This window comes from Crocodylus porosus, unplaced genomic scaffold (assembly GCF_001723895.1).
Source record: "Crocodylus porosus isolate Cpor-Errol unplaced genomic scaffold, CroPor_comp1, whole genome shotgun sequence".
Taxonomy (NCBI): domain Eukaryota; kingdom Metazoa; phylum Chordata; order Crocodylia; family Crocodylidae; genus Crocodylus; species Crocodylus porosus.
The window spans coordinates 61721818-61747211 of NW_017728886.1; the positions used below are offsets into that span (position 1 = coordinate 61721818).

Sequence of the window (25394 nt, forward strand, 5' to 3'; positions counted from 1 at the left end):
CTCCTACCCTGGGGGTCTTTAAGAGGAGGCTTGATGCCTACCTGGCTGGAGTCATTTGAGCCCAGTTTTTTCTTCTGCCCAGGCAGGGGTTCAGACTTGAAGATCTACAAGGTCCCTTCCGACCCGACTTCTATGATTCTATGATTATTTCTAGTTACCTCAAGGGGTGGCCTGGTAAACAGAGTATCTCCTAGTCCTTGCTGCCCCTGCCCCCGGCCCCCACTGAATTTGTAGACTGCCACAAGATCTCTGCTCAGCCTTCTCTTGGAGGCTGAAGAGATCCAGGTCCCTCAGTCTCTCCTCATAGGGCCTTACTTGCAGGCCCCTAACTCTATGAGTAGCCCTCCTCTGCACCCTCAATATATTGATAGACCTTTCAGATAAATGTATTTATCTTCCTAATACCTCCATGAAATAATTCAGTATTCTTAACCCTATTCAGCATATGAATAAGGACCTACCTAAATTGTGGTGGAAGTTCATGGCACAGTGGTGCCTTTAATCTTGCTTTTTTTTCTCCCCCCTGCTGCTGAGTAGTTGAGAGGCAAAAACCCCACAGCATTCATTACTTGGCCAGTCAGTGGCAGGGGGCATGTGCAGCAACAAAACCAAGATTAAAGGCATCACTGCATCACAAACTTCCACCATGATTTAGGTAGTTGCCTACATATGGGGAAATAAGTAACAGAGAGACTAAGATTCTGACTCTGCTAGGAGTTCTTTACTGGTATTGGAATACAAAGTATATTATGCAGGCAAAGTGCTTCTAGTGTGGACAGCTATATTGGCAAATCTGTACTTTGTACTCATATAGTACCAGCCCTAGTCACAGGGTCACATTCATTTTATCACAACAATGAATTAATTTCAGACTCCCAGTGGTACCAGATTAACAAATGCCAGTCCCAAAGAGAGTAATGCTCTATCAACCAACCCCTTTCCCTATACCCTAGGGAGTCTTCTATAAAGCTCAGCTTTCCCCTAATATTGAAATCATCCTTCAATTTTAATCCTACTTAGCATTTTCTATAAAATGTTTGCCATCTGCATATTAAAACTCTAGCCCAATGAAGCAGGAAAACTAATAGCCCCACATTAACTATGATGTATATTCTCCCATGATGATAGTTAAGTTGTAGCAAAGAAAAGCTATGTAGCAAAGATACAATGTTGAAATTATAAATGTACAATAGATTATAAATTACTGGAAGTGTATTACTTTCCGCACAGAAATTGTGTGTTGCATAGCCTTGCTGGATGCTGCAACATGGATATCTATCAGAAAGAGTAATATTTTATTGCAGATACTAATTAACTGAGTATGTTTGAAATGCAGCCACTCTTTACTTTTATATAAAGGTTTTTAAAGTGCATATTCGAGTATATGCATCAGCTCCCTAGACTGCATTTCTTCTGATTTCCATGGGATAAGTTAAACCTTCAGGGCATACAAGCATTTAGTTAAAGAAACTAAAACAGTTCATGAAAGACAGGACTGTATAAACATATTCTAAAGGCACTCTGTTTGAAATGAGGCCAAAACAAATTCTATGGACAGTTCTTTTCTTTTCTTTGGTTCCTTTCTCCTCCTCCCCCTCTGCCACATTATAATGGGCAACTTCTCCAGCAAACTTCTGACCTTCATTATGCTTCTTTCTGACCCCTTACTCAGTACAGATGGTTTTAATTGCTAAAGGCCAGTGTGCGGGCCTCTGATACGTACTTCAAAGGCTTCAGTCCATTTCTTCTGCTGGATATAGATTACTCCCAGATCGGTTTGCTGCTGGACATAGTCTCTCTGCTTCTCATCCACCAAGCCAATTTGGTACAGGAATTGCACATAGCCACCCAACATCTGCCAAACAGGCACACAAAAATGAAGCTGACATGTGGGGAAAGTATATTTTGCTTTTTGGAGATAACCTTTTTTAAAATTTTAAATCTGTCACTGAACTCAACTGAGCAAAACCCTTTTTCATTTTAAAAATAAATGATCTGGTAACTTGAAGTTTGGAAACATTTGGCAAAAATTAAAGTTTTAAAGCCATTAGGAAGTAATTGAGGGAAAATACCACCTTTTATCAAGATAGGACTGTAATCTGAGAAAAGCACTCCACTTAATTAAGTATGAAGACAACAGAAAAAAATATGTAAAGAACCTACCATTTCAGGGTCACAGAAACCATCTCCAATAGCAACTCCCTTGAAGCTGATCTTAACCTTGGCTGTGGGATTGTGGATATGAATATAGTACCGAATAGCAGGCACATATTTCCCTGCATAAGACTAGAGAGAATGAAATGGTAAGCATAATTTGAAATTACATTGATTTACCGTGTATTACACCTTGAGGATTTCTGCATCAGATAAGTAATATTTTGCTTTAATGTAATTACTGTAGCTTTCCATCTTTTATTTTCTACCACTGAAAATTATGCAGCTAACCAATTCCTGAGGAACAAAACCTTTAAGTAAATTCATTATCAAAGCACTTTAAAATATTAAAAGTGACATTGTTAGAGTCACCAAGATTCGAGGGAATAAGCATTTCTCTTTAATTATCATAGAAATTGAGCATCCCCATCCCATAGAAATCCAACTCTAACTTCATTCCTGGTTAATGATTTAATATCAACCACCATTCAGGTTTTTCCTGAGGTTGGATTAGGCAGGTACACAGTGATAAAGTGCACCAGAACTTTTCTTAAACTTGCATGGTGTCCTTGAGACACTACAGTTTTGTAAATATGGTCCTAGCTGTTATGGCTGCAAAGAAAATCTCAACAATTTGATTAGAGTAATAGATGCACAGAGCAGCACTAAGTGATGAGCCCTGCTCCCTCTATAATCAGGGAGATGTTAACTCAGAAGGCCAGTAATGACAGTGTTGACATCTATTTAAATACCGTGCTCAGGTAAATCCAGTCTATCCTTAAAAGTTGTACAGACATAGCTGCATCACATAGGCAGAGTGGTTTTAAAAACAAACAAATTCACTCTGTATGTAGGTAATGAACCTAGTGAAAGTCCCATTGTAAGAGTATAACTAAACTTTAACCCATATAAACTATGCTGGCTAAAGCATTTTATACCAAAATGACTGCATCCACACTATCATGGATTATCAGTTTACTATGAGAGATGTCTCATTTGGTGGTACAAACAGGTGACATTTAGGAGACTGACTCTTCCTCTGGAACAAGGTAAAGAAAACCCATGGTATTAAAGCAAGCCCCACTGAGGGAAGAGCCAAGCTTTTGGAGCTCTCATGCTCAGTGTGTGCACAATCTACTGTGAGTGCATGTCATTTTGGAGGCTTACATGGGCAAATCCCTCCTCCAACTTTTACCATGGCAGGAAAGCTTTGCCAACAGGCTTATTCATAGTGAAATTCAGGCAGACAGAAAACAATATACAGTAAAATGCCTGTTATCCAGCATTTGAGTGACCGGAAGACTCTATTAACCAGAATTTCTGGCCAGCCGGGGGGGGAGTTCGCACATGGCCACCGCCACTGCCACCCACCACCTTGTGCTGCAGCTGCTTCACATGTGGCTGCTGCCACCCGCTGCTCTGCAAGAGGCCGCCACCACCCTCACCTCTCCCCTACTCCATGTCCAGCCAGAAACCACCAGCCTCAGGTAACTGGGATTTTTAGATACCCAGCACCCCCCATTCCCCACTCATGCCAGATGACAGGGATTCTACTGTAGTGAGATTTGTCTCTATTACAGTGGTGATGCATATGGGGTGCACAGGGGTGCACATGCACCCCCTGAGAGCACTGGTGCACCCCCAGACAGACCATGCTCCCTGCTCAGGTGATGGGTAGTGGGGGCAGGCAGGAGCACTGGTACTTCTCCCTGTGAGCACCAGCCTGGGAGTGGGAAGCACCACAGCCACTTCCAGGAGCACCGTGGCTGCTTCCTGCTCAGCACAACTGGCTGCAGGGGGGACTGCCCCCCTCCTTTGGTGAGATTGGCCATGGGGGGACCCTCCCCCAAGTTGCTAAGTGGTCACTGTGTGGGGGGGCACATGCCCCCCCTGACTGAGGTGGCACCAGTTTCCCATGCTCTATTACAAATTTTCTTTTTCCATCCAGCAACTCAAAATCACAATACTTTCAGGAAACCAAAAGCTGAACAAAAAGAAGACAGCTCAGACTAGCCCTTGCAAGAATGAACTGATACCCAGAAAGAGAGGAGGGAGAGGGAGAAGGAGAGGCTTCAGAAAAATTATCTGGTATGTTGGCCAATCTTGTCCCTGTCCTCCCCCTTACCTTCTCCCAGTTTTCTATATCTACTTTTCAAATTAGTATGGAGACTCTAAATCATGTGATGCTCATCATTAAGCTTAGACAACCATTAGAACCAGTGACAAAAACACTTTCTGCCTTCAGCTTGCTAGGAAAATTTACCCCATCTTTCTGACAACAGTCTGAGACCAAACTACAGTTCACTGTACCTGGACCAGAAATTAGAAACAATGAAGGCTAGAGCCTCTACAATACCAGATTCTGCCTCTTCAGGCCAATGCAAACATCCCATTCCTAGGTTTCTTTGGGTGCATCTACACATTCATTAATGTGCTTTTGCTACTAAGCATTAAGTTTTGTACCTCTAATATGAGGTACTACATAAAGGCTCATTAAGCTGCCCTAACACGCAGTAGCAAAATGAATGCCCTTTTTAGTGACATTTAATACACAGTAGACTAATTCTACTGCGTATTAGCACCGTTTTTGGCATGACGCGTTAATAAGCAATACAATAGGCTACTGCACATTAAAGTACACATGTAGACACACACACCATCTCATAACTTCCTCTTCTTGAAGTGTCAAAACCTACAGACTCCCAGAATCAAGCATGCAAAATCCATATAAAATATTCTCTTTGTCAGGGGAATTTAGCTGTGGAAAAAGCTTCTAAGGAGAAGCTAAAATGGAATCTAGCAATATTTAAGGAAGGCTTTATGACCTCTTCTTGAGTAAAGATTTCCCTGTCCAATATTATCTGGATATACTTTATACCACAATGATTTAACCAGGGAAGGAACAGAGCACAGCTGTTATGAAGTGCAAAGAAAAATGTAAGTTTCACCTTACATTCTGAGGAAGGAAAGGAAGTTTGAGGTTTGCTTACTCACATGAACCCAAAATAAGATTATGTAAAACTTAATTCTATAAGCATATTTTTCAGAAATAATTTCAGGTAGCTTATAATGTAGATAATTCATTGTGGATAATAAATACAAATAGAAGTTATGATAGAAGCTATTGTTTAGTGTTTTAAGGGTGCTGGGAGGGGGGGAAAATGTCTACTCCTTGAGTAATGGAAATTAATTAATTTTAAATCCCAAAAAGATACCGACTATAATGGGCAGTGAGATAAAGTGGAATCTTAGTTTCTGCAGAAGAGCAACTGCAAATTATATTTATTTTTTTTAAAATGAAAAATACCCTTGTTTTAAGTGTCTTCAGTGGCTTAGGCTGTATCCATGAACCTATCTGGTGAAAACAGGTTGGGCTGTTTTCCAGAAGTACAAAGCATGATGAAAGTAGCTTTCCTGAGGATACCAGATACTGTCTCACCCACAGTATCCTTTACTTTTTTTTGCAAAAACTACTGCAGATTTATTGTGCCCCTGCCAAACATTATTAGTAAAGAAATGGCTTTCCCAACTGAGAACTGAAGCTGGAATCTGCCCCTTCAGAGACAAAGTGGTTCCTGAGAACAAAACTATAATGAAAACAATGTCTTTTGACCAGTATTTCACATATGTTAGCAGTTACTCTTGCTAGATGATTTACTGTGTCTCAGTTCTTAGGTACAGTTAGGGGCTGTGCTTTCTATTTATATTTACCAGACAAAAAGAACTGTCTCTGTCTCAGCATTCCCTATTTACATAATGGTGTTCTTTAAAAGCCACCCCCAAGGGATTTTCTACACTTAAACTTGAACTGATTTAATTAAACCAGTGCAGATCCTAGTGCAGACACTCATCAAATTATATCTCTTTAGACTGCCCCTATAACAAAGACACGCTGATCTACTTACAAAGTTGCAAAGTAAAATTGTTATTTTAAAATGGTTTAATCATATTGGTACAGCTTTGCATTTAAGCCAAGGGTGAAAGCCTGCCTCTGCTTGAGTAAATGGGTGTTTTGCCATTAACTTCAAAATATCACACTGGATGTTCAGGACCCAACAAACAATGAAGAGATATGGAAAGGAAGAGAGAAAAAAGCTGCAATTAAAAATAGTTACATTCTAGACAGAGAAAATGATAAATATAAGGATATATAAGCCACACCATCACACGAGTTTTGGCCCAGGCCGTGTGCTGTGATAGGCCCCTGACCTGAAAAGTTTAGTGAGCCACATATAATAGATACCATATTGCTTACTTCCAGAAAGACACCATTGTGCCTAGTCCGGAAAAGCTCCATGGTGTATGCTCCCTCTGCTGGTCAACTAATAAATACTTCCCAGGGCTTTGCTAAAGTTGAAATGTAAATACTGTGTAGTACAATATGCCAATGTATCTGTATGAGCAATACAAGTCAAAAAAGAGTAGCACTGAACAAAATAGCCAATGGATTTTCTATTATACATCTATATCCACACAACTTTCTCATGAAATCATGGGGCCTCTATGCAACCAACCAGTGTGTTTGTCAGGAGAAGCCAATCATGGATCATCTGCTGAGACTTCCTGTAGCACCACAATCTGGCAGCACCAATACCAGAAGCAGTGGCCTGTGCAGAATATTGGGAACAGACCACATAGAAAGGTTGGATTGTAGACATGACAAAGAATATCTGTATCTTTTAGATAACTAGATAGATATTGACAGTAGTATGTGTGTGCGTGTATATGTATGTTATATTTGTATAGAATATATAGTATATTAATCAACTTCTGTCAGTACAGCAATACCACAAGTCACCAAAAGATTTTGTAGTCCTATCCCTAGGCAGATATACACACATTAAAACTGTCTCTACCTAAAGAACTTACAATAGACATACAGGAAACACTACCTAGCTGTTAACAGAGTGCTTTTCATCAGTAGATCTTAAAGCTAAGAGGAAAATATAAGTGTTCATTTAAGTGTTTTCCCCCTACAGAATCTCTCTAAACATTTCCTTTGCAGTAAAAAAGGTGCATGACTAAGAACATGCTCACAGGTTTGCAGAAATATCTAATAGCTTGATGAGTCCTGTGTAAATTTACAAGTAGATACGAGGCAAGCAGCAGAATGCTCCTCCTCCATCTGGCTGTGGTTCACTTCAAGATTTTCTTGTTAGAGCAAAATATTTGACTTGGTTTAGTTTCTTATATCTCTTTCCCATCCCACTCAGGAAAACAACAGGGAAGCATCTTCATTTTATTTAAGTATTTCCTCTAGCTGTTAGTATTAAGTCACTCTCCCTTCTTATTTTTTTTAAGAAAGATTAAGTACAGTGTAATAAATGTACTCTCTTCTATCAGTTTCTTGTGAAATTAGAGTGCAACTTCAGCATTTTTATTTTTAATATGATATAACATGTCAGGAATGGACATTTAGAAGTTATTGGTAGCCTATATAGCAGTTTTACAAGTAGATTTTAAAGAACAGTAGTGTAAAAATAAAATTGTAAACAAAGCATGATAAATTATACAATAATTTGATAGGTAAGATTATCCTCAGCAGTCTGAAAAACTGGCCCAAGCATTTTGTCAAAAAAAGACTAATCTACTACCAACACACTTTCTGCACTCAGTTTAAATCTATTTCATATCTAATGCAGAGACATAATTCATAATATAAAAAAGAATTGTTTAGTTTTGAGATTAAAAGCTAGCTTGGCACAGAATTTTAAATTCAGAGCTTACTAATAGTTAACAAAAGTTGACAAGTGCAACCAAATTTAACAGAACGCGGCAATTTGTCATAGGCTGATGAGTCGACAGCTTTCTGATTTTATTTATTTCAAAAGTTAGGTCTTTAAGTAGCTGGATAAAGAAACTGTTGGAAAAATTCAGCGTTCCTAAGTAGTTTTAGATACTCCCTACATGCCTCAAGCTTTATGACTAAAGAGAACAAAGGCCAAGGACAATCAGTATAGAGGAACAATACAATATTAGAAGTGAACTGAGCAATTGTTGATAAAAATATCAGCATCGCAGCATGGAAGACAGGAGCATGTGTTCTGCTCACAAGAACTGCAGAGGCAATGGAAGCACAGGACTCCACATTACCTTGGCTCAGCTCTAATCTAGGAATGTCAAGGGCAAGAGGTGTTGGCTGTCATTAGCTGTCCATCTAGATTTTTTAATTCTAGTCAAAGCTGTCAGAAGGAGTGCAAACTGTGCTCATCTTTTTGTGATGTCTAACTAATAAGCAGGACAGAGGCAAATTGCTCATTTCACAAAGGCTAGTCCACAGCCCTTAGGCATGTAACTGGACCAAGAGCAACAAGACTGAAATTTTCAAAAATGTAAAGTGTGGTTACCTGGAAAACAACACCCATGGATATACCACAGAGCTTCTTTAACCAGGAAAGAGAGAAAAAGAGAACACTCAAAGTCTATTGGATCTTCCTGTGCCAGGGAAATGCCGAGATAATTACAAGCACCTAAAAACCCATAACTGGGAGAAAAATAATAGACTAGTATCATGTCCAGAGGAACTGAACACCTGCAACTCCTCTTAAGGTTAATGGGAACATCAGTGGCTCAGTCAGTTATCAGTTAATAGACTGGTATCAAACACTTCTAAAGTTCAGAACACGAATTTGAAAGTTTCTGAAAAGCAGACAAATAATACATTTCAATTCAAATATCTGGTAGACGGTCACAAGCCACTGAACTACAATTCCATCTCCATATACCAGCAATCAGCAAATTACATCCCATGGGACAAATCTGGCCCCTGGAGCCATTTGATCCATCCTGCAGTCGTGGGGCTTTTGTGGCATTCAGCAGCAGGGAGTTTTGGCAGCAGGTGCTTTCCCTTGCCACTTGGGGGAAGCACCAGCTGTGGGTACTCTCCCTGTGCTGCTGCAGGGAGAAGGCATGGTGGTGGGCTGCCACTAGGAAAAGTAGTGGTGATGGCTGGGTCTTAGCACCTGCCTTCCTCTGATTGGATCAATCCAGCTCATGGCCTTAAAAAGTTGCTGACCCCTGCTGTACTCCATGTCCACCACTACCAATGTCAAAACTGAACAGAAGCCTAACCAACCCATTGAATACCCACCAGTAATTGTATCTAAACATGAAGTTAACAAAATGGTAGAGTATGTACTGCAGAAGAACAAAAATTACAAGAAAAAATATACTGGTTCAAGGGATTCCCCACGTACTGAGGCATATCTGAACTTTGTTCCCAAGCAGAGCGTCCATCAGGTCAGACAGGGGAGAATACCTGCTTACTGGCTTCTGAAAGTTTCTTCTGCCAGTGGATCACTGTATTTTAATTACAATTTTGAAAAGTATAAGCAGTTTGGACTGTACCTGAAGGCAATTTTCTTCTGCTTTTAAGTGAAGCCTTCATAGTTTTCTTACAGTACTTTTCAGTTTAACATCACATGGGTTCTGTACTGTGAACAAATCGGCATGGCAGACCAGTTCCTTATCCTAAATTGTAGGGGCCTACAGAGTCAAGAGAATAAAAAAACTGAGTGTCTATCAACATGTCAAACAAAGATGTGTTGTAAAGAGCTCAGCATAGGATCTGGCAGCAAGAATCAGAAAGGCTCTGCCAGAAAATGGCTTGGGCTAAAATTATCAGGGTAAGGAAACAAGGTTGACTAGTTGACTCCTTCAGTCTAGGAACTGGCACAAATGAGCTATGTTTTGGATTTGCTTACAGTTTTGTCTTCACCTTTCACTAAAGGATACCCTGATTCATTTGTGTTTGGCTCTTGACACTAGGCGCATGCATCAACTTTTCAGGTTTTTACAAATAAAAGGTTTGGACCTTTTTTCCACTATGATGAATATTTCACAACCATATTATTGCCTTTCCTGCCCTTTTTTCTTGCAACAGGTCACCTGCCTGTCAGATCTTAGTAAATTTAAATGTTATACATGTGATTTTCTGTTCTCCAGTAGGCATTTTATTGTATTCCATATACAATGCCTCCAAGAGTCTCAGTCATGAGGAGACAGTAATTGCAACCATACATAAAAGTAACAATTACTGAATGTTGTTATTAAATGCATATTGATCTTTTTCTAAGTAGATTTTTTTAATTCAATTTAGACAGCTACTTTAGTGATATTAAAACTAGCCGGTGTTCTGAAGGCACAGAAATAGAAAAAAAAAATCAGTAAAAAATAGATTTACTCATACTTATTAGAAGCACACACTCATTAAAGTTCTGGTACATGTATTTTCATGGATCATACATGAAATGTAGAAAAAATTGAAACACAACATAGTTTTAGTTTAAATGAGTAACAGCAAATATACCCCCAACTACCAAAAAAACCTCTGTTACATACACACCATTCTCTTCTAAACTAAACTAGCCATAATTTAAACCACGGTAAAGACAAAAATAAAGTTTATTTAAAATAACTTAAGGGCAAATAAACTGAGTCACAATGGGAGCTCTGATGGCAACTTCCCCAGTACCATGTCTAATATGCACAGGTCTGACCTTTCACAAAGCACACACATTTTGTGTCCTTACAAAACTGTCCTTAACAGACTAATGGAGCTCCACAGCTATTTGATGGAGCTATCTGAGCTGAATAGCAATGAAACCTGCAGTTGATAATTTTTTGTCTCCTTTTGAAATACCACAGTAAAAAGGGTGCCATCTGGTCCTCTAACTATCTGGTCCCCTAGGTGTGCTTTGGACAAATTGGAATATGTCTACACTGAAAACCAATGCTGGTTTATGACATGCTAAGGCCCTAAACTACGTCCAGTTTAAGAGGACCCATAAGATAAAAATAATCCAATGTGTGTATATTTTTGTCATATTAAAACGAAAAATGTCCATATTTAAAGAGTCATTTTCCTGTATCTCCTTTATCTCTTTTATTTACCAACTGACTGTTATAAAACTTGATATTAAGTCAGTTGTTTTTTTTCTTATTTAGAGACCCCTCATTTTATGAGGCCCTAAACTGTAGTTTAAGTAGCTTAAGCCTAAATCTGGCACGGCTGAAAACTTACCACACTAGGCAGTGGGACCTTTTTTACAATCGTGCTGATCCACACAGGCTACTTCCTGATTTAGAAGGGGTGCAACCATATTCATTTGGTGCTGCAGGAAGGCTATTCAACAAAGCATAGGCAGAGCAAGAAAAGAAAATTTGGCTGGACTGAGCATGTGTGTGCATGCCCCCCGTCTCCGCAGGAAAGTCTGCAGAGGGAGGGGAAAAGGCTGGTGGGGGGAAATGGGGCTGGGATCAGGAGGGAGCAGAGCCAGGGCCTGCTGCGCCCATGTAGCTGCCCCTTCCCCCGCACCCAGGGTCATTGCTTGGTGCTGACAGGCCCGGCACACTGGAAGTTTCCCTCCTTGGCTCCCATGTGCCACACCCCTGGACAAGCCACTGGGCTTTGATTGTCCCACAACCTGGCCTGGCCAGGGCCCCATTCACAGTGAACGTGGTCACCTGGTGTCTCCTGCCTGGGTGGCCCAGGCAGCAAGGCACATGACGCTGCACCATGCTGCTTTCAAAGCAGTGGCAGCAGTGAGACACAGAGGCAGGGAGCAGAGGCTGAGCCCAGCTCACAGCTGCAGCTTGCCCTTGCCCCGTGCAAAGATCAGGGGGGCCACGTGTCCCTCCCCCTTGGCTTCCCAGCACTGTGCTGGGTCTGCATGAGCTGCCAATGTCTGATTGTCCCATGACCTGGCCTGGCCAGGGCCCCATTCACTGTGAATGGAGTCCTGGCCCGGCCAGGTCATGGGACAATCCCCACAGTGCAGGAGGGAGCAGGGCAGGGCAAGGGTGAATGATTCTCCCTGCCCCTACCCAACTCTCTCCTGCACTGTGGAGGTCTCCATCTGCTCCCCACAAGCCCAGGCAGTCATAAAAATAATTGAAAAAAAACTTACCTGTCTGTAGCTGCACTGGCTACAAGTGTGCAGGGTATCTCAGTATACCCTTCCCCCCGCCCCGCTGCAGCAGCCTGCAGCCAGGGTGCCCTACAATCCTACCTGCTACCCTGCATTTCCATGGGCTGAGCCTGGTTAGCCTCTCCCTTCCACCACCTATGCAACAGTCATCCAGTAGTGCTGCATTTTTAAGGGTGCTGCTGCCCCACAGTAGTTCTGCAGTATAGACATGCCTTCTTTTGGCACATAATTGTGTCAGAGTGAAGTGCAAAAGCATTCAGGCTAAGCATTCATCATGCACATTTCACTGATTAAAATGACAAAGTTACCTCTACTAAATTCTACGGCGCCTAGCCATATTGAGGATGAGTCAGTGGGATTATTTTTTATAAACAGCCCTACTGACAAAAACTATAGTAATATCAGTAAGCCATAAATTTCACATTAGCTTCAATTCAATTCAAACATTAACTTAATTTCATCCATATTAGGCTCTCTCTAGAACCTAGTGAGTGCAACTCCTTTCTTAGACCCTACAACTTAGGATTGGTCACTTACACATGCATCCTCACACTCACACTCTTCACTGTTCTCGTCTTCTCCCTCATCTTCCCACAAAACATCATCTTCAGTTTCATCCATGGCACTGGATAAACAGCAGTTCCTGAAGCCTTTAATAATGGATTTTGAAGATCCTCCCCCAAAGTGTTGGAATCGATATGGCAAAGCAGTGCTATGGTTGGCTTCTTGATCTTCCAACCAGGTGTAAGTGCAAGGATCCCTGCCAAAAACCAGTCTGAGTACTGATGTTGTAAATGGTCTTTAAAGGGCTTATTCACTATGACATCCAGTACTTGGAACTGAAATGTCAAACCAGCAGGTATGACTATAAGATCATGATTCATTAACCAAATTTTTGCTTTCACATCTGTTCCTAAATGCCCTCTGAATCAATCTAACACTAACATTCCTCTTTTCTTTAGCAATGCCCCAGGTCTCCGTTTCCACATAACATCTAACCAGCCATTCATCAGTTCACTTGGCATTCACCCTTGTTCCTGGCATCTAACTACTAATCTTGGTGGTAACTTTTATTGTTGCAGAGTTTTGCATTTAAAAATCACTTAGGGTGGCAATTTTCTCCCATCTGCCAATACTGCTAACATCACTGTAATTCATGACTTTTCATTTCCTGTATTTCTCATAATTATGTCTTTTGTGCCTTTCTTATGGATAATAACATTGCTTGGCACACCAAAATAGAGTGGAGTCTCGTCAGCATTGCCTATCTGGCCCAGCAAGTAATCATGAGTTTTGCATAGCCAAATAATGTACTGCTGAAATTCACTGCAGTCTGACAGTAACTTTTGTCCAAGTTCTTATTCCCAGGGCAAAGCCACTATGTCACATCATTTAGATATATCGCCCACTACTTGCTTTGAATTTTTGAAGGGGAATGTTCAATTCCTTCATTATTTCTAATGCCTTGAGTCGAAGCACTTCATGGGTAACTGGCATGCCCATCTTTTCTTTTCTTGAACAGACATAAGAACTTGCTTATCAGTTTCAGGAAATTGACCTTTTTTTGGACTCCCAAAGGTTTTCCATGTGGACTTAGCATTCTTGAGTTTTCCTTGTAATTCTCTCCATCAATACACATTTGTTTTAGTAACATTATACTTCCTTCCTGCCTCATAATTATTTGTTTTTTCAGCATAATTTATAAACTTCATTTTAAAGTTTGTATCATAGCTGCACCTCCATTCCTTTTGTTAACTTTACATTTGTACAGATACTTCCTCTTTTTTTTTTTTTTTTTTTTACATGGGGGGGGTGGTTTCCCTGCCACAACTTACCCCACAGAATTTGCCATGGGTTTCTCTGGTTTTAAATTTTGGCCAGTTAGTGGTGATCAGGACCTGTAATCATTTGCTTTCCCTGGTACCAGGTGCTCCTCCCTGCCACCTGTGCCTCCGCCAAGTTCCTTGCTGCCACTTGCTTCACTGCTGTCAGGTACTGCTGACTGGAGCCTGGCCAGTGAGGGATCTAGCACACTGCATTCTCATGCTGGGTCCCTCATCACTGTTTCCGGCTTGTAACGTGCTGGATCCCTCATCAGCATTCTCATTTCGGGTTACTTCTCACTGCTGCCAGGTCCCTTGCCACTGCATGCTGTGTGCCTTGCCATGTACTGGATCCCTTTCTGCCACTGCTAGGAGTTTCACTGCATGCTGGATCCCTCCTTATTGCTGCCAAGAGCCTCTTTATGCATTGGGTCCCTCACTGCATGCTGGGTCCCTTGTCACTACAGTCAGGTCTCTCCCTGCAGCATGCAGGGTACCTGGCTGACCCCTGGGGGTCTTTCCCCCCAGAGTGCTGGCCAATAGGCCTGTGCGAAGCAGCAATTATTTGCTTCAGATTCAGATTTGGCTGATTTAGAGGGACAGTGATTTAATTCAGTGATTTGAATCACTGTCCTGATTCTATTCAGATGATTTTGATCTGGAGATTTGGTGCCAATTCAGAGATTCAGCCATAGACTAAACAGGCAGCAGTCCTTGACCACACTGGACAAAGCTGCCTCCAGCTGGTAAGTCTATTGTGGTGGGTGGACAGGGAAGGAAAGAGGCGTGGTGGGGGGGCAAATCAATGCCCACACAACAAGAGAGGGATTGGGGCTGGGGCTGGGGCTGGGACAAGCTGCCCAGCCGGGGCACGGGGGACACGGGACTTAGGGAGGGGGACTTCTGGCATTGTGTGCCGCTGGTCTGGGAGCTGCTCTTCTGGTGGCTTCTCCAACCGCTCTTGCCACCAGTCCAGTGCATGCACTCCACCCACCCTGGCTGGACAAGCAGTGGCAGGGCATGGGGGCAGGTGCATGCACCTGGATCGGGGCAGTGCCTGTGGCAGGGGCTATGGGAAATTTTAGGGTGTCTGTAGCACCCCCCATAGCCCCTGCTTCACTGCGCTCTGTGGGGCGGGTGTAGCCAGGGCTGTGCTTCAGGCTGAGGCTAGCTACCCAGAGTGCAGCTCTGGCTCCACTCACCCCATGGAGTGCAGCCCGGCAGCAGGTGGCTGGGTCTAAACTCCCAGAGTGCAGTCCAGCCCAGCTCAGCCTGCACATATCCAGGGGCACATGCCCACTCCCATGCCCTCCTGGACTGGTGGCGAGAGCCACTGGAGGAGCCCCTGAAAGAGCAGCTCCCAGACCGGATGCACACAGTGGTGGGAGCCCCGCTCTTCAAATCCTGCACCCCCCCTCCCTGGCTGGACAACTTGTCCCAGCCCCAATCCCTCCCTTGCTGTGGGGGCACTGATCTGCCCCCTCCATGTCCCTTCCCTCCCCCCTCCACAACATACTTACCAGCTAGAGGCAGCTGTGTCCAGCGTGGTTGAGCATTGCTGCCTGCTTAGTTTATGGCCAAATCAGTGCTGAATCTCTCCAAATTGATTTGGAGGCTTCCAAATTGATTCAGATCTTTTAATGGGTCTCCCAATTTGAATTTGGAGATTTGGCCGCTGAATTGGGCCAAATCTCCTTTGAATCAAATTGGCTACCAAAGCTTCGCACAGCCCTACTGCCAAGCCCTTGTGGGCTCCCTCCTTACTATGTGTTGGCTGGCCCCTGCGGGGGGCAGGGCTGGCCAGCCTCTCCCCACGGCATGCTGGGTGCCTGACAGGCAGATGATCAGGTTGCTTCCAGCTGCTGCCTGCCTGACAGGTACTGAGGCAACTCAGCATACATTGGCCAAGCTACTTGCACACAGCTCAAAATGACCCAGCAGGCCAAGACCAGGTACCATCCCCTTCAGCATGCAGGGTTTCTAGACAGCACGTGCCAAGTTACTCCAAGCTGCTCCTCAAGCAGCAGATGCTGGACCAACCCAGCACACAGAAAGGGACTTGGCTAGGCTTCCAGCATGCAACAGGTTGCTCTAGCACCTGCTGCTGGGGCAGCAGCTCAGAGCAACTCAGCACGTGCTAGTCAAACCCCACACGCTGTGGCGAAAGTGCCTGGCCAGCACCTGCCAGCTGATTTTGAGCTGCATTCATGGGGTTTCCAACCGCAGGGTGCCAAAGCAACTCAGCACATGTTGGCAGGCAGCAGCTGGCCAGGAACCCTTCACATTGAGGGGAGCTTGGGCACCTTCTGGTGGCTGGCCACATGCATTTTCTGGTTTCAGATAAACTGTATGCAATCATAAGATAAGGCTTGATATTCCACGTGTTGAATGGGGGGGCTCATTTTATATTCAAGTAAATGCAGCAATTCTTAGTTTTATGGATTATGCACAAAACAAGGAAACAACAGTTGGCTTTTACTGGGTTGGCAAAATGAAAGTTGACAGTGAAGGTTTCTGAATTATTACAAAAATGTGTTTTGCGAAAGAGCTGAAATACAAAAAAAATCAGATGCTGCCAGGGCTCTAATCTACAACTTAATTCAAGATGCATCCAAACAATACACCAAAACTTTCTCCATCCAGAAGTTTCAGTGTGTTGCCATCTACATTTGAGAGACTCATTCTTGAGTCTCACTTAACAACTGCATTTCAGAACAATGCCTACAAAAGAGACTTAAATAAGAAAAAAAATACACAGGACTAATGGATGTTCCCAAGATGTGATTAAAATGTGTAACCCAATCTTTTTAAAGTTATCTAGTTGATCATTCACGCATCCTGCATCATAAAGGACAGAACATGAACAGTGTATATTTAGGAATTTAATGTGCCAATAGAAATTTCAAGAGGCAGAGAGTGGCCTATATAAAGAATTACTTTTTATAGTTCATACTCTCATCATAAAAGAGAAAACAGGGTTCACATGAGAAAGTAGACAATAACTTCTTTCACTTCACTCCTCTCCTAAGAAAAATCAGAATCTTCTTTTTCATCATTCTTTTACCAGTCTCTAAATACTGTGCTGTCACTAAGCATAGAACAATGTAGACCTATTCTTCATGCTCACAAATAATTATAAAGGGAAACGGTTCTTTTTGAGTGAAAAAGTATTATGTGAACTTACTTCTCCTGTAGCATAGAAGTCATTTTTCTGATAATCAGGAAATAGCTGGAAAAACTGGATGAGTGCACTAAAATATAAGTAAAAGTATAAAAGGTGCACAGAACTATCTCTCACTCCAAGAAAGAAATGCATTTTAAAGTTGATTTACTCAAAAAATATAGCAGGATCCCATACTCTTCCTTCTATTTACTGTCAAATACATAGACCTAGGCTGTATATAGTGCAGACTTCTTTCCCAGTGTTCACATATTTTCTGGGAAATGTAGCCAATATCAGAGAACAGCAAATCATTTAAGGGAAATTTTCAGTGTTCTGTTTTCTTAATTCTGTATCCAACCAGTAGGTATCATTTGATCTCAGTGGAAATGGGTTTTGACAGTTTCATCCAGGAAAGCTCTAAGTGATACTGTCAAAGAAAACAGATTTGTCCTTTCAAAAAAGGCAGAGAGGGGAAACTGCAAGTGTTTGACTTATGCCCATGCTGGGAAGGAGGCTGTTCTCTCTCTCTGAAGCAAGCATCAAATGTCTTGAAAGTTCAAGGATCCACTCCTAAGATCCTAGCAGCAGTAAAGTTTGTTAGCATAAGAGAGAAATCAGCAGCAACTACAAAAAATAAGCAGAGGGTGAGCACAGGAGGCTAAAAACTACTACTATTTCTCAGTTTCCTGTAGCTAGACCCAAATATCTGAACATTTTAAACTTGTCTTTCCTTCTTTGCCCTCCCTCTAGATTGTATGGAAGGGGAGTGGGATGCATGAAAAATGTAAAACTTATAAAGGGACAGCTGAAATCAGTTTTCTGCACTACCCTTTGATTAGCTGTTCCCCAGCTCTGACAGCCTGAAGCTATAAAGAACTAAAAACCAGCCATAAACAATGGACGCTTTGAATTAGCTTCTCTTTATGTGTCATGCAAAAAGAGATGTGTCACATGTCAGCAGTAACTAGCCACATACAGGGTCAGCTGGAATTTGTAATTCTTTCCTAGAAAGAAAGCTAGTAACTAAAAACAGCTCCAAAACTGTCAGGAAATTACATCTTGAATTCCATATTAAAGTCAAGATATCTGCTAATTGGGCAAAAAAAGTATCTAAGCACATGAACACCACATGCCCCCAGAGGTTGGGTGGGGCACAGCGAGCTTCTGCAGGCAGTGGTGGTGCCGGCGGTGGCGGGAGCATGGCAGAGGCAAGTGGGGAGCTTCCATAGGTAGCCACAGTGCTGTTGGCAGGGTAGGGGGAGGAGTGGCAGGTGCCGACCAATGGTCAGCAACCACCCGCAGACACTGCTGGCAGCATCAGCAGCAGCCAGCAGTGATGGTGGACCACCTGCAGATGCTGCTAGCAGTGTTGGCAGCAAGGGGGTGGTGAGTGGCAGCGGCACCTTTTCACAGGAGGTGCACTGCCGCACTCAGGTGGTCGCCAATGTCTAAGCATGTTTGAACATATGGTGAAGGGTGTGAGCTGGGGCTCCATCATGCCAGGAGAAAAGCACTGTGGCCTAACCCAACAGAATATAGCAACCTGACTGCTCAGTAGCCTGTAGGGTCAAATCTCACTTACTGAGACAATTCATTTTGATGAAAAGCAAATATTCCTAATGTAAGTAATTTAGATCCCCCTGCTACTGATCCCATTCTGCAAAAGCACCACTGGAAGGGAATGATTCAATTTCTGCTCTACTCAGGAAATGCAACAAAATCACTATATCCTTCTGTATAGAAGCAGGGTATCTATTTTGAATAAGTTACCCATCCGATAAAATCCTGTCTTGAAATTAAAAGCATTCAAGCTGACACAGTGTCCTATTGAAGATCCCAAACTTCACTGTGCAGAATCAAGACCTAAAATCCTACTTACTCTGGTAATCCCTAGCAACCATTTTAAGAAGGAAAAAAGGCAATGTTTGGAGATAAACAACTGAAAAATGGTAAGAGAAATGGTCATTTTGATTAAAGAGCATGAATAGAAATAAGCATTTAACCAAAAATGGCAGTAGAATGGGCAGGGGCAGAGATTTAAACATCAGGCAGACCTTATGGAAAGCTTCAAAACATGCTAAAGAAATTCTGTTATAGACCGTATTTCTGGTACCAATTACAAGATCAGAATTAGAAATAGAAATATACCCACCCTTCATTTTTTCACAGCTTGTAAGACCACCATCCCCTTTGACCACAAGTTTTCAGTTTTGATTTCTGTTTTATTTTGTTTCAGTAACCCATGATTCAGCAACCTATGGCCCACAGGCCAGATCCAGGCTGCAGAACATTTGGTCTGGTCCACAGACATGGGACTTCAGCAGCAATCACTTCCTCATGCCACAGCAGAGAAAAGCATCAGTGATGGCTGGGTCTTAGTGTCCTTCCACCTCTGCACCAAACTAGGGCAATCTGGCTCACAGGCTTGAAAGGCTGCTGACCATTGCAGTAACCAATAGATATAACAAAAAGTTAGGTTGTCTACAAACATTCCTGAATACTGCAATATTCATACTATTTGCTTAAACTGATAACCCTGGTAAACTAAATAAACTTTAAAGTGTACTCACAAGTCATGATTAAAAAAAATCAGGTGAAGATTTTTGTAATAAGAGGAAGAGCATTTTACAGGAGAAAGCTGCTGGCAACTAAAGATTTCAGCATTGTCTAGGAGATATCAACAGTCCTAACTCTTAGGAATTTTAGAGGAGCAGGGAAAACATGAACTCATGGAGCACAACTTAAAATCTCTTCCTACATCATCTTGGTTAACTGCATATCCTGTATCATCAGTAAAACTAAAGCCAGTCCCAAGCTAATAAAGACACAAAAATGCATGAAATTGAAGACGTAAATGTCTGGTTCTAGTTCTATAACGCACTTGTTATCACATAGCAAAATAAGGTTCTGCCAAGCATGTGTTTTCTCTAAAACTAGTACAAGCCTTTAAACTAGAAAGAGTCAAAGGAATTTAAATAAGAGTGAAATAATTTCAATCCTTTTACAATAATACAGTTTTTCAAGCATATCTTGTAAAATAATTTGTGAATTTTAGACAATGAATTAAAGGATTATACTACATTCATCACAAGACAGCGTGAAGAAAATCTTTCAGAACCAAAGTGATGCGACTTGCATTTGTCACATGTAGTCCTTTCTCCCTTTCACTACCCAGGAAAAAAAACATGAGTTAAAACAAAGCTACTTTATTAAGCCACAGAAGTAAAGAGTCAGAAAAAAGCCAGATTTTTAGAACTAGAGGCATGAATCTGTGAATGCAAAATGTATGTCTAATTAGTATCTGAAATTGGAATAAGGCATACATATGCAGTTTTATATGCACATGCAAATACACAATACATATGATTCAGAAACTCACTTATGTCTAAAGAACTGATTACCACAAAAGTGTTTTTAAAAAGATATTGAAAGAAGCAGTGTTGTATAAACATAATTACTTAAACATACAAAACAAGAAATCAATATTTATTTTTTGTACTTACTGGATTGTCAATATAAAGCATGGAAAACTTGGTTGTCTACGGAAACTTTCGTTCAGACACTGTTAACAGATAAAGTATTACAGTTAGCCATTACTGCTTTTTAAAATATTTTAATCAACAAGTTTCACTATGAAAAAACCCACTAGTAAAAGTTTCTACCACTTATCTCCATCCTAAATCAAAAGTTAAATATGTCCATAACTCATTTGGACAATGTGTTGAAAGTAACATTAATACCATCAATCTGTTTATGAAAAGAAGTTAAAAAAGAAATGTGGCAGCTACCAAACCTGGCCAGTGGACATATCAATATGAGATACTTAATGCATAGGACTAAGTACAGACAAAAAGCCCGAGGCTGAATCAATTCAGTCTTCGCAGGTTAATCTAAACTGCAGAAATTAAACTGAGAAACAACTGGACAAACATTTACTTTTGATTCAGGAAATTCAGCCACATACCTGCAGTGGTTCAGGCCAGAAGCTGGGGTACACTAGAGCACGGTGCTCTGGCATGTAGCCAGTATGGGCTGTGTGTTCAATTCCTCTTCCTGCTGTGCCTGAGGCCTCTAGGATTTGTAGTCCAGAATCACAGCATCAGAACTCTGCAGAGTCACTCATCACTTCCTCCTCCTGCTTCCAGGTGCCTCGGGGATTTGTAGTCCACAGTTGCAGCCAGCAGTAAGTTTCAATAAGTTTAGCAGCCGGGCAGCTCTGTACTTAGGGGAAGGTGGGTTTAACCCCTCTCCCTGACCCCAGCTAGGGTTTGCCTTCTCTGCTAGAGCAGACAACACAGTACAGCCCAGCCCAGGGCTGGAAAGCATGCTGGCATGCAATGGGGCTGTGATTTAACTTGAAGCAGGAAGGGGTCTGTAACAGAAGTTTCATACACTGGTTTGACCTAAATTAGTTAAGTCTGATACTACATCCAATTAGGTTTATCTTAAACCAGTTTCAACCATTTTAAAACTGGTTTATGTGCACTGAACTGCTGTTTTGCTACAGGTTTAAACCAGTTTCTGATTACTTAAGTGGCTTTATGCGTAATTTTTGTCCCAAGCCCAGAAGAGTATTTCTACTACAGGTTAGGACAGCTGGTGAAAACCGGGCTAATGCACAGTAATCTAATGTGCATTAACATCACTTAAAAAGTATTAATCTGTGCTAATGCACAATAGCACTGATTACATAGCAATAAGTTTAGTATCTGTATTACAGGTACTAAACTTAATGTGCTTTATTTATGGTGCATTAATGAATATGTAGATGTAGAAACCTCCTCCAGTCTGGCCACAATTATAACCCTTTGAAAAATCCGAAGTTTGCATATGGGCAGCAGAAACTTCATATAATACAGCAAATAAATCTCTCTGAAGTTTCTATTCTTGCCAAGAATGCTCTAACTTTTCTTAGCACCTAATGCTGACCAGACTGCATGTGTACATGCTATACACCAAATTACATGTGTGACACTGAAAGTGCAGAAGAGAGAGAAACAATTCCATGACCAGCAGTATGCAATAAAGAGCATTGTTACAGAAAAATAAACTCTTTCAGAATTCACAGATACAAGCAATGCTTACATCTGAGATTCTGGTCAACAACATATGGTCCGTGTTCAACAAAAATTCCAAACATGGAGGTACCTCCTGGTCCTTCTTGGAGCCAAAGTAAAACAGGAGCATTCTCTGGCTGCATCTATATGGAAAGATAATGGAGCACACTGTTATAGTATGTGAAAAGAAGTGGTGTTCATTACTACCTCAATTTATCTGAATAAGCTAAGTGTCTTATAAATCCTTATGAAATTCACACGTGGTATGTCTAATTCACTTATAATGCGATGCTTATCCAAAAAAACTGTTGCCGCTAAAACAGGCCAGATAACTTCTATCTACATGGGATTCAGAATAGGTGGATGGCAAAGGAAGACTATGGAATAAGGATTCCCACTCCAGGTGCAAAGAATAATTGTGATTTATGCTGGTGGCAGCTCCTACATAATTGACTCCAGAAAAGTTCAGGGAAAGAATTGAGAAGCATTATATTTACTTATGATTCACATGAGACCCCCCCTCCTAATGACTTCAGTCATAGATCAGGCCCCATTCTACTAGATACTATACTGAACACAGAGAAAACAGACTATGCCACAAACAGCCTAAAATCTCAGTATGAGATGAGACACTACAGGTGAATACAGACTGATGTGGGAAGTACATTAAGAAAATGCTGCAATAACTGAAAAAAGCAGAGGAGGGAATGTGAAATTTCCTGGCTGTTTCTAGCCAATTACATTTGATGTACTATTTCATATAATAGTTTCTAGCCAATTCCATTTTATTTATGGAAGCACACTGGGTTCTAAGAACCACAGGTAAATTTTTAAGCTATTTTCATTGATATTTATAAAAAAAAAATTCCTTTATGGAAAGGAAAAAATAAATCTTGCAAAATAAAAAGTACTTCACAGAGTCATATGCTTTTCCTCTTTTTACTTAATAGATTACTGGTCTTTCAATAAAGTGCCTTCTACCCTAAAAAAATTATTTAAGGGCAACTGCATGTATAGGTCTACATTCAAGGGTTCATGTTCTATCCACTGAGTTCTTCTGGTGCCACCTGCAGGCCAATTTGCATAGCAATTTAATTTTTTTTAAGTTAAAGCAGTTAAAACTAAGAGAGTAAAGAAAAATATATCTTACTATATTTGACTTTTGCTGTCTAATAAAAAAAATATTTTTTGAAAATACATAGTAAGAGCTGTTAATTAGGTATTTCACAACAAAATTTGACTCTCATCAACTTTAAATAGTGACACTGTGTTAGGACAGTAGCATAACTGAAGGGGGTGACCAGGGCAGCAGCCCCATAAACCACCTTAGAGGCAAGAGAGGGTTCAAAAATAGCCACCGACCCTGGCTGGCAGCTGGCTGTGCTCACACTGCCATCAGCATAACAGCCAGCACTGCCCTGTTCACCACCATTGCCCAGAGCAAAAGCTCTTTCTGGTTAGCTGGTTTCTTCTGCAGGCCATTTTGTGTAAGTAATCCTGGCCAATAAATACTGCTAAATAAATAATCCTATGAGTTCCCAAAATATTTAATGGAAAGATGGTCTATATCAGTAGTCACCAACCAGTTGATCGCAATTAACTGGTCGATTGCGGCGCCTCTCATAGTCGATCGCAGTCTGGCGGGGCTGAACACACACACATATGTGCACACACTTAGGCCCCGAGACAGAGATACAGAGCAGCAGCTGCTTCAAAAGCGGCGCAATGCCATGTGCATCCCACCACTGGGGTGAGCCATGCCCTCTGCCACTGCAGCCAGGTCAGGTGAGTGGGATGATCCCCGTTCATGCCTTGCCATGCCCTCTGTTGCCAGGTGAATGGGGCCCCATCCAGGCTGGGTGGTGGGAGGATTGGAGCCTGGGAGGCTCGTCCAGGTGTGTGTGGGTGGGGGGGACCCCCCACAGGTGCACACAGCCTGGTGGAGGCTTGTGGGGCATATGCACCCTCCCAATCTGTGCACAGGGTGGAGGCAGTTGCCACTGTGTGCTGGGCTCTGCACCCTGAGCCTTGCTGCAGCTGCCCTTGGACCAATGTGACACCACATGCATCCCACCCCTGGGTAGGGGCGCAGCTCTGCCCAGCAGCAGGATGCACATGGCATTGGGCCATGATCATGCCATCGTGAGGCAGAGGCAGCTGCAGCAGGGCTTGGGGTGTGAAGCCCCCAGTGCCCAGTGGCAGCCACCTCCACCCCATGCACAGATTGGGGGGGCACATCCCCCCTGGGCCTCCACCAGGGTGTGTGCAGCAGCAGCAGCCCCACCATACACCTGGATGAGCCACCCAGGCTCGGATCCTTCCACCACCTAGCCCAACTGGGGCCCCACTCACACCTGCCCCTGCCTCTGCCTCTGCTTCACACCATGGAGGCCTTGATCTGCCCCCCCACCTCTTCCCTTCCCCACAGACTAACCCACTGTGTGTTAATCTGGCCCTGCCTGCTAGCAATGCTTTCTTGGAAGAGAGGAAATAATCTTTAGCTAAAACACTTGCAATATCTATACTATTAAGAATCATAGCCTATTTTAAATGGTTTTCCTCAAGAAAATATATAAACAAGAAAACATATAGCCAACCATTTCAAAACAGTCTGGATTAAAACAATCAAAACTGTTCTAGATTATTTTGTGGTAACCTAACTATACAGCACAACAAGGACAGCTAGAGCCAAACAGCAAAGTAATACGTAAGGCCAAACATGAGTCAGCCTTGACAAGTTTATAGTATATAAATGAAAGTAAGTAGCTACCCCAGTTCCAATAGCTTCATAATTAGTTTAGTAAATAGTTGTAAAATGTAAAACATCAAGTGTTTGCAGACATGTTAACCTTTTGTCGGTAGTTGTTCAGGTCTGGATAAGCAAGTCTCCTGACATTAGTCCAATTCACTACTTAATATCATTCTATTAACTATATTGCAAAGGCTTTTGCTCTGGGAAACTGAGCAATTCTAATCCTGGTAACATGACTTTGCATTTCCACATGAAGATGTAATCCTGAATTAAACTAGTGCAGCACAATAATAGCCTTTCAGACATGAATGACTGGTGCCTCCCGACACTGCGGTGGGACCATTTGTAGGCAGCAGCATTGGCAGCAAGCGGAACCACCTGCAGACGGCGGCGGCAGTGCTAGCGGGGGGAGGGGGTGGCAAAGAGGGACTGGCCACAGACACTGGTGGCAGTGGTGAGGTGGGGGGGCAGGGGGCAAGTGACAACTACCCACAGAAACTGGCAGCAGCCAATTTC

The 25394-nt window shown here is 42.2% G+C and overlaps 1 protein-coding gene across 1 annotated transcript in view; it reads right to left on the reverse strand.

Moving 5' to 3' along the window:
* CPVL (carboxypeptidase, vitellogenic like) overlaps window positions 1-25394 on the reverse strand; it is an 82263-nt gene that overhangs the window by 48776 nt on the left and 8093 nt on the right. The window contains 6 exon segments of the mRNA XM_019535384.1: window positions 1724-1855; window positions 2164-2286; window positions 17091-17157; window positions 19808-19884; window positions 20573-20631; window positions 22155-22269. Of these exon segments, the coding sequence (XP_019390929.1) occupies window positions 1724-1855; window positions 2164-2286; window positions 17091-17157; window positions 19808-19884; window positions 20573-20631; window positions 22155-22269 (573 nt within the window).